We start from the raw sequence: 10,068 nt of genomic DNA, 5'->3' as shown, positions 1-10,068 counted from the left end.
CGAAGATAGTCCTAATGTTGGAGTTAGCCATCTAAGTCAAAGTCGTCCTCATGCAGCCACCCATGATGACTAAATTATACTAACAAGCATGCACGTAGCCTTCCATACAAAGCTGTAGTTTTCGGTTTGACTAGAAATTAAAACGGGAAATTACTTCAACTTCCCCAAATTAAAACGTATAGAGAGAGTTCACGAGCTGTGGAAGCCGCTCGACTGGGGGCCCTTCGATTATTAATCTTTTCCTTCCGATTTTTTATGTCATAATGGTGGTGGGTAAAGGAATGCTGACAAAAGAATTCAATAAAGAAAAAGCCATAGGGTACGCCCGTGATCTGGAACGTACGGATTGCCTTGGAAATTTCATGGCGTTAGGCGGACCTGGAAAAAGTTGGCAGGCAGGAAATGTCCCTAATTTAATTAAAGTTTTCGAAAAAAAAATAAGAAGGTTGTATCTTAATAAAAATATAATTTTTATATTTTATAAAAAATACTATAAGGAACATGAAAAAGTTATTTTTTAATGAGCCGAAAATTACTCTATTTTTATTTTTTTTCAAAAAGACCCTTCAATATTAAAGAGGTATTAGGAATCTAATTTTTATTAAGAGTATAATAAAAATTATACATAACTTTTCCAGAAAAATGGATGGTCAACCAAACATAAGGACTTTGAAAATCTATCACTTTTCATAGTCAACCAAATATATCAAAAGTACTTTTTCAGGCATTCTCTTCTTAGAAATCTGCTTTCCAAAAATTATATTTTTAGAAGAAAAAATGTTTTCCGCAAATCAAACGGGCCCATAGATGCTTAAATCTATGTAAGAGACGATTCAATGGTCTTTTCTCATGCTCCAATTGTCAAATTTATAGCCATTTCGCTTCTGAAGGAACGACCAACATATTATAATAAAAATGCCATACCTGAATGAGGTACTGGACTTTTGTTTTTGTTTTTTTTTTCTTCTTATCTTTGTCAAATAAAATAATCTTATCAATACCATTTCCATCAACATAGGAACAGACAATACAATAGTTTACGAATAGCATTTTTTTGTTAAATTATATTTTGAAAGAAAATAAAAGAGATATATCCGTATTATTTCTCTCATGATAGCTTAATTGTAATATCTAGTCAACAATACTATATTAAAAACTTGAGTAGATAAATAATAGCCACTAAATTTCTATGATTGCAATAATTCTATTTTTAAAAACTCTACTGCAAACAACTCTCCTAAATGGAGCTGAATCATTAAGTTAGACATATTGAGGGGGCTCACGTGAGGGTGCTCGAGAACAACCGTGGATAATGGCCGTCCAATTGTCACTTGATGGATGGCAAACCTTGTACAAAAGTTAGAACATAAGGACATTTATTTAAGAGAACTAGAGATGGAATCCCACGTCAGCTCAAGCGATGCAGAGCGGTGGACTGAATCCCACCTCGGCCCGGGTTTGATGCTCTCCATCTCATCTCCTTTATAGTCCGGCATTTCGAAGATTTTTTGTGGACGTCTGTATCAGACGCTCTATTTTTTTTATCTTTATTACTTTTTCGTGATCTGCTAGGTTGTACTTACGTTGGAATTATATGAATTGGGTATCTATTTTTTATCATTAAAAAAAACACATGCGCGGTCGGAACGGAAAATTATCAGACGGACCCAACGGATCAGCCCAAATCACGGGGCATATGTACGGTGGATGACAGGTATTTCTGTTTTGATCTTGAATAGTTTAAATAAAGAGGTAACGTGCCTGCCATCCACCGTACATGTTCCCCCGGATTTGGGTGGGTCCACTCGACCTGGTCCCTCTAATAATTTCCCGACCAGAAGACCGGATTACATGGGCCCCAGCCGAGTCCTCTAAATGCCCTCGCTTTTCTGGATTACTTACGGGCATGGCCTTGGGAGCTAGGGGTATCATCCTCACCAGAGCGCCCCTGGCATTTCATTGAAATTACGGAAACGCTCATCGGTAGGATTACGGCTCATCTTTTTGGTATGGACTTGCAACCGTGATAACCTCCATGCCCACCTAACGTTTAATGTACGTCTGTGAGGTGACGCAAATAGCCTTAAGTAAGTTGATCTATTTTGTTGATGTCGTACTATTTATATGGGTGCTTGTAAGTCAATAAGTTTTGTATTGAAAGAGAGTTCTAAGATTTATAAATTGAGAGATGAATGACTAGAAGAGTTTTTAAAGCATTGTAAATTTACAATTATTATGATATCAAGACACTACAAATCATGTTGTGAAAGTATATAGTATACAAAACTTGAGATTTCTGGACAACATATGACTATGATCAATATATTAAAAGGAATAATTCTATTAACATGATATATAGCAAAATTATGACATCACAAAGTAGCCAGTAGCTTTTTGATTGCACTCTTCTTTTACTAGGAGGAGGTTCCAATTTCAAATCTCATTACTTCAAATATTTAATTAATTCTCCCAGGAAAGCAAGTTATCTCAAAGTTCTTCTATAAGAAAATACAATATATGCAATGCAATGTAACCATCATTGACTTTGTCACCAAACCTTAAATGACATTCTATCAAAAATATCGAAAGAATGCTATAAGTGATATGCAATGTCTCTTCCAATTTCATACATATAGTATATAGTGCTTGAGACTTCCGGACAACATATGAAAATGATGAGTGTATAAAAGGAACAAGAATTCTATTATAACAGCCCAACTAGGAAATGGCCCTTCGATTGCCCTTCTTTTAGTTGCAGGAGGTTCAAATTTTAGATTTCATTCCTTCAAATATTTAATTAGTACTCCAAAGGAAGTAAATTATCTTGAAGCTCTTCGAAAGAATGCAATATATACTATGCAATATAACCATCATATATTTTGATGGCAAACCTTAATTGACATTCTATCAAAGACATCAAAAGAATGCTATTATAATATGTGGTGGCTCTTCCAATCTCATCTTTTTTGGGAGTTCTGCTTCTACTTAGTTCGGTGAATTTATTTGAAGAAGTTATTCATCTAATTTTTGATTTTGAGGGATCAGGACTAACTTTAACTAATCATAAAGGCCTAACAGTCAGCTTCGCATGCCTAACTCTAAAGTCTAATATTTTTTGCAATCTTAGTTTTTTCTATTAAAAAGAAAATTTTATAGTTCTTATTTCTCATACCCTAGGTCTTGCCCTTGTCCCTTTAGTATTTTCCAATTTTTATATTTTGTTTTCATTTTCAAACACTTATCTTACTCATAACAAGAAAAACTATTGATCTTTCTGAAGAAGGCAAATGCCACTTATAATGATCCAACCAAAAGACAAACATGCATATGAATTAGATCCATTAATTGAGATGAAAAGCTATGAGTTCACATATTAACTCCATTATTAGCAATCTCATACCCACTTTTGTAACTTACTAATTATTTAGTTTCTTGAAACATATGTGATGCGATAAACCACTAAAGATCTTAGAAACATCTTAAAGCAATGGACAGCAATGCTTCAAAGCATTTCCCCATAATTGAGTCATGCAATATTATTTGTTGAATCACCTTTAGTTCATGCTTAATATTAAACTTACTGGTGACATGACAAATTCCATCCCTAGCTGCAGTTAACTTGACCATGCTCTAGAAACTTGCAATGATATTTTTGTAAGACCATGGTGCAATCTGCTTGATTTCTTTCTCATACAAACTATATAAACATCAAAAGAGATAAATTGAATGGAAGGGAAAGTAAAAAAAAAGTAAAAAAATGCCATGGAGGGTAGGGTGGTCATGGTAACGTTGGTCAAATAGTAAAGCAGTTAGGTAACGAGTAACAACCCACGTGCGGCAGCTAAAGCGGAGAAGGGCGTTTTAGTCCAACGAGCTCCCTATTTGTATGCACCTTCCCTTCTTTTTCGGCGAAATTACGGCGATTAATGATACCGGAAGCTGTGGGCCCACCAACCCGGCTCATCTCAGGCTCACGGATACCGTACAGAACGGACCACGGAAGCGGATTTTAAGGAAAAGCTTGTTATTTTTCTTCTAACCAATCACGACCGTTCAAACCACGCATGACACCATACTACCTGCGTGCAAACAAACTCCACTCTCTCTCAGTGACACCCACGCACCACTACATACCCGTTCGCCGTCGCTCTCCAAATAGTATAAACCCCAAGAAGTAGCCCCTGCCTTAGTGCAATACGTGTCATAAACCACACGGAGTAATAGCTGTGCGGTGTTCTCTGTGAAACAATATTTACCCAAATGTAGCGGTACCTGCCAAGTACTCCTATTTGTACCCTCTCCACGCTCCCACCTTCATTTTTTTTTTAAATTTTTTGGACCTTTTAAGTTTTAATATATCTAAATTCTTTGTTTATTTAATTATATAAATATCCACACCCCCCCCTCCCCCTTCCCCTCCCCACGCTATCCACGACGTATCTCTCTCTCTCTCGATTTTGATCCCCAGATTGGCGATGAAGAGGTTGATCAGACGGCTGTCGAGGGTGGCGGACTCGACGCAGTACAAGCCGCTGAGGGCGGGCAAGGAGGAAGGTGGAGGCGAAGGAGGCCGGCGGGGGAGGGTGCCGAAGGGGCACTTGCCGGTGTACGTGGGGGAGGAGATGGAGCGGTTCGTGGTCCGGGCGGAGCTGCTGGGACGGCCGGCCTTCGTCGAGCTCCTCCGCCGGTCCGCCCAGGAGTACGGCTACGACCAGCGCGGCGTCCTCCGCATCCCCTGCCCCGTTCCCCTCTTCCGCCAGGTCCTCTACTTTCTCACCTCCGGCGCCGGTGCCGCCGGCGATCTCGCCGTCGAGGAGCTCTTCCGCTCGCTCCCGGACGGGATCCCGTCCGTCCCCCCTTCGTGAGGAGAAGCGCCTGTTTCCCATTTTGCCCTTCCTAGACCGGTGTACCGTGTACGTTTTAACTCTGTCTGAGGTAAAAGAGGTGGAGGGCAATCTGGAGATTTTATTTTACTCTTTCTTTTTCTTTTTGGAATATTATTAGGTAGGCAGGGGTGGATTTGGCGGAATGGAAGCTGGATTAGGCCGTGGACTTATTAGTGTAAAAAAAGAGATTAAATCGCCCTTTCTTTTAACTTTTAATGTTAAGATTTGCGCTGCTAATGTCACATTTTTCATATATTTAGCAGATTTTGGGTGGCAACCGGAATGATGCTTTCAAGTTTTCATTATTTGCTTACGTGAAATTACGGTTCATGACCTCATTTTTGCTGGAGATTTGAGTCAAATTCATCTGAAATTATATCTTACATGACATGCACTGTATAGCCATGCATGCCGCTAATCACAGCTACCCATTTCTATAGCAATGCATAGAGATGAATACTTGAATGGATCCCACACAAACGGACGGCTGTCATTAAAGGCGTGCACGGCCATATTGTATGCGGTATAGGATATAATTTCTCCAAATTCACTTGCCCATACTCGAAGTCTTTATTGCCTGATGAAGTGTTTATACATTTTTAATAGGATCGTACATTTTCACTATATAATTTGTACGATATGATGTTGCTAGAGGGCATTATTTTTTGTGGTCTGTGTTGTTAGCATTGCACTAATTTAAGCACGAGCTATCTAATTGTAAAGTATTGGAAGCGAATCTCTTTGCTAGAAAATTAGAAATAATTCAGTCGTCAATTAAGAGATCCTTAAACTATTAATACTAGGCCTTGGTAATGGCACTTTTTTTAGTTGCCAGATGCATTGGTCCGGATCAAATTACTTACAAGTTGCTAATGGTCTTGATGGTAACCTTTAATTATGTCGGGTTTGCTGGATGATTAATATTTTCATAATTATTAGGAAGCTCCTAATGTGAGCCAGAAGTAATGGATTGAGCTGTGACAACATTTAATTTGGGCCTAGACACAAAATCTGTGCATGTGTGGTAGATAATGCATGTTTGCCGCTTTTTTCATATACAATCATTTATGGATTAATCTTTAGTTTTTCTTCTTTTAGCACATCTGAAACGTTTTGCAACGAACTTGAACTATCAATCCATCACTATAGAATTTTTTCAAAAATCTTTTCCTAAAGTTCACCATGAGTGTATTATATTGGAGTGTCCCTCTAGGCCTTCCTATTTCCATTATTTTCCGGAGTCATGGCTGCTTAATTAGTATCCACATCAGTTCTCTTATTTTACAAGACACGCCATATAAATTTTTGCACTAAAATTAAGGATGAATACATGGTTTCCAAGCTTCAATGGGCTCCCATGTTCCTTTTCTTTAGTGCAAATGCCAACTATTTCTAAGTATATCTTAGGTGGGTGGGTGTACGCGCGCGTACATACATACATGCATACATACATACATTCTTATATACATACGGACAGAGATATAAACCATAGCTAATCAATTATTTTATAAAGTTGTCAACCTGTCTTAGTAGTACATATGTTCTAATCATTATGGTTGTCATAATATAGCACCGGATACCTTAGATGTTGTTGGGGGAAAATGGACCGCCCCAAAACACGTGGATGTGTCGCCGGCACATGATGACGGGTGCAACGACAACAACCCTCAGGGCGCCCGACCTCAAGATGCCCGACCTCAGCGTGCCCGACCGACCTTAAGTCCGAAGAAGACCCAATCAAAGAATGAAGCAGACCTCTTCTCCTCATCCGGGATCCAATCCCGCGATCTCTACCTGAGCAATTGTCATCAATTAAATGCGCACGATCTCTACGGACCTCCAGCCAGCCCAAAATCTCAGGCCATCCACGGCAACTCGTTGACTCACTCAACTTCGTCCAGTCACCCACGGCAACTCATTAATTCACACGATCACGCCCAATCATGACGGTAACACATTAACTCGCCCAGTCACATCGCAGGTAATCCTGGCACCCCTCCTATAAAAAGGAAACTTTTTTTTTAAAGGGAGGACTGGGGACTTCTGACTTTGACTCCTGCATACAGACTCTTTTTTTCTCCACAAAAGCCTCATCTGACTTAAGCATCGGAGGGCCGGCACCGGAAATCCCGGCCACCGACTTTTTGCAGGTCTCCCGGAGGACGCAGCCTGCCGACGCACCACCCGCCGGAGCTCCTCCTCCTCAGCCAGTGGTCACCCCCGGGTCCAGTTTCCAGCAACAGATGTGTTACTGGCTTTTGTTCAAGTACAAGTTCAGAAAACCAAGGAATGGAATATCAAACTATGCAGGTCTGAACAGAAGATAATAGAGTCACAAATTTTGAAGAAAAATAAAAATTCTTATGTCAGATAATTCTTCTGCAAGGCATATTTCATAGCTATGACATGGAGTCATAAACTATGTGGTGCGGACACTAGTACTGGACTGATTATTTTGCGGGATCACGGTCGTCGCAGAAGGACGGTCCAGCCACTTTCGTTGTGGTTGGATTGATTTATGTTATTTTTTTTATTATTTTATGTTGGTAGGATTAATTTGCATATTGTCATTTGAGGACCTTGTTCAGATTGTTTTCTTTGTAGGGACCTATCTGTTATTTTGTGGCCCTATATGTATATGGGGCATGGATTTTTTTTTTTTAATGAAATGATGCATGAAAATTAGTCTTCTTCCTCTTCCTCTTCTTCTTTCTCTCCTCTTTTCTGCTTCTTCCCCTCTTCTTCTCCTCTTTCACTCTGCCTCTCCATCCTTTACCTCCGTCCTGCATCACTATGTTAGATCATATCAAGATATGGAAGACTTGCCATTTATATTTACTTACATACCAATAATAAAATTTATTAAGATCTTCTCTTTAAATTTATTATTAACTCAAATCTGTTAACTCCGATAAGGAATTACCCCTGGGGGAGAGAGAGGAGGGTTTTGGGGAGGGGGAGATAAGATCTCAATCCTGTGCTAAGAAGCTTCTTGACGGCCCACCAAACGGGCCCAAGTATGGACAAGGCTTTGAAGTTTTACTGTAACCCTACAAATGTAATAGAAGTCCTACTGTCTCAGGCTCCTGGCAAGGTTCCAAGCATGGTAAAATTTGCAAGTCAAAGACAGCTTTTACACCCATCCGCAATTCCAGAATTCCTTCCCCAGTTGTGCTTGTAGACAGTACAAATTCGTTTTTTTTTCTACTCGGATTGGATGGATCATACAATTCTAGTATAAATATAATTCTTTTTTTTTCGGGTCAACCAGGCTGCTTCTTATGCGGTGGAGCATTACTAGAAAGGTATTATTTACCCTGAAGTGATTACTCATTTTGTCCAAACCTAGAATCTCACTTTAAAAGGCTAGTTAAAAGATATTATTTTGAGTTTCTTAACCCTGCATAAGTATAAATTATAAATTATATATATATATATATATATATATGGAATATACCATAAACTAGTAAAGAATAAATCAATCATGTTTAGTACATTTTTTTATTTGTTTCCTTGATTGATTTGATTTTCCATCTTCAAAATCTTGATTTTTGAATCTTGTCCAAACAACCATAGCTCATCTTTCTTCTTTGTAAGCTTGATTTTGGGATTTTGTCTACCTTAATCTTGGGATCTATCATGCTTCCTCAAGCTGATGGGTGGTGCATACACATTATTAGCTTGCTATTCAAAAATCGAAATTGGTGCGATGATAGATCTTTTGTGAAATTATTAGTAATTTGGTCATGCGAGGCCATATATTGAACATCAAGATCATGTTGAACAACTTTACCCTTCGACAAAGTGATGGCCAACTTCAATATGCTTAGTTCGGGCAAAGATGGGGTTTAAAGTGAATCTAATGGCATTAATATTGTCATAATAGGTGATCAAGCAAGAAGATCTAGGGAATATTTGGTTTGGGAAAAAAATCCTGGTTCAATCAGGATGTACCTCAATGCCCAAAAGTATAGAAGATCGAGATCTTTTAATGCAAATTGCGCACTAAGATTTTTGATAAAGTGATGCAAAGATTTTATATTTTTTCTTACGACAATAATATCATCAACATATATGAATATGATGCGGACATATATGAATATACGTCTGTGTACCATGGAAGCCAATGTCAATTAATAGGTTATTAATAGAGCCTTTAGCAACCAAGCGAACTTTATACTGTTTAAGAGAACCATCAGCTCATCTTCTAATGTGATAGACGACATTCATGCGAGAAGCCATGGAGGCTAATGGCCATGTCCTAAACTTATGTAATGCATCTCATGCTGCCCTCCATTTGGCACTTTTGGAGGCTTGAGTGAAGCATGAAGGTTCATAATCTATAAGCGAGGCAACTTGCTCTGGGCCAGGGGATGGTGGGTGGCTGTGAGGGTGAGCAATTTTTTCTTTTTCTTATCCACTTTATTCATTATATAAGAGCACACCCCTGAAAACTGGATGGTATATATAATTTGGATCAAACAGTTATCACATTAGACATAACTAGATTATTAAATAATATGAGTTCGACCGAGATAAACTAGATTGTTAAATACTACAAAGATTTAGACCCAAATGGTGACTAAATAGGAGGAAATTTTCACCCCAAGCATGACTTGTCGAGGTCTTGTTTTTAGTGCTTGTACAAAAAATCGGGATTCCTACCTCAGACCTAACCTTGTGAGGGGTTCACGTCTACATCGAACTCTGAGAGTCAGACCGGCTATATTTCTGTTTTTTTGGTAATTTCTTATTCTCTTTCTTTAAGGGAATTTCATCTTAGCAATTTTGTGAAGGATAATGGTCATCTTTGTTGTGAAGCCACAAATAAGATGTTTCCTCTTGAATTGATCATCATTCAGCTCAACTTGAGATGCATCATTGTTAACCCAATAATACAATGTAGTATATATCATATAAATCTACAAGTTCTAGCTGTTTTATGGTCCAATACTGGAGCCGAGTTTTTCTTTCCACCCATTATGAAGCCATTTCAAAGTCACCAAGATCTTAGGTATGATAAATTCTAATAACAAACTTCTCCGGAATTGAAATGCTCATGATGCTATTAGAGCAATAATAGCTTGATCCTAGGAATCCATGGAATAGAATCCAAATCATAATCATCTTTTCTTTCTTGCTTTCTTTCTTTTTTCTTTAATCCTCAATTTTAAGTGCTCAA

At 38.5% G+C, this 10,068-nt stretch overlaps 1 protein-coding gene across 1 annotated transcript; it reads left to right on the top strand.

Annotated features, from left to right (window-relative positions):
* The first annotated feature begins 4,424 nt into the window (after positions 1-4,424).
* LOC103719354 (auxin-responsive protein SAUR71) lies at positions 4,425-5,160 on the top strand. The gene has a single exon (XM_008808558.2). It carries the CDS (start codon positions 4,476-4,478, stop codon positions 4,863-4,865), a length of 390 nt encoding a protein of 129 aa, XP_008806780.2. The 5' UTR covers positions 4,425-4,475; the 3' UTR covers positions 4,866-5,160.
* Positions 5,161-10,068: the final 4,908 nt, after the last annotated feature.

This window comes from Phoenix dactylifera, unplaced genomic scaffold (assembly GCF_009389715.1).
Source record: "Phoenix dactylifera cultivar Barhee BC4 unplaced genomic scaffold, palm_55x_up_171113_PBpolish2nd_filt_p 000478F, whole genome shotgun sequence".
Taxonomy (NCBI): Eukaryota; Viridiplantae; Streptophyta; class Magnoliopsida; order Arecales; family Arecaceae; genus Phoenix; species Phoenix dactylifera.
Note: the sequence above shows the minus strand (reverse complement) of the source record. Positions and strands in the feature narration are given on the sequence as shown.

Excerpts from the sequence above, each read along its gene's own strand:
- LOC103719354 (XM_008808558.2), top strand. The coding sequence starts at position 4,476 with ATGAAGAGGTTGATCAGACGGCTGTCGAGGGTGGCGGACTCGACGCAG.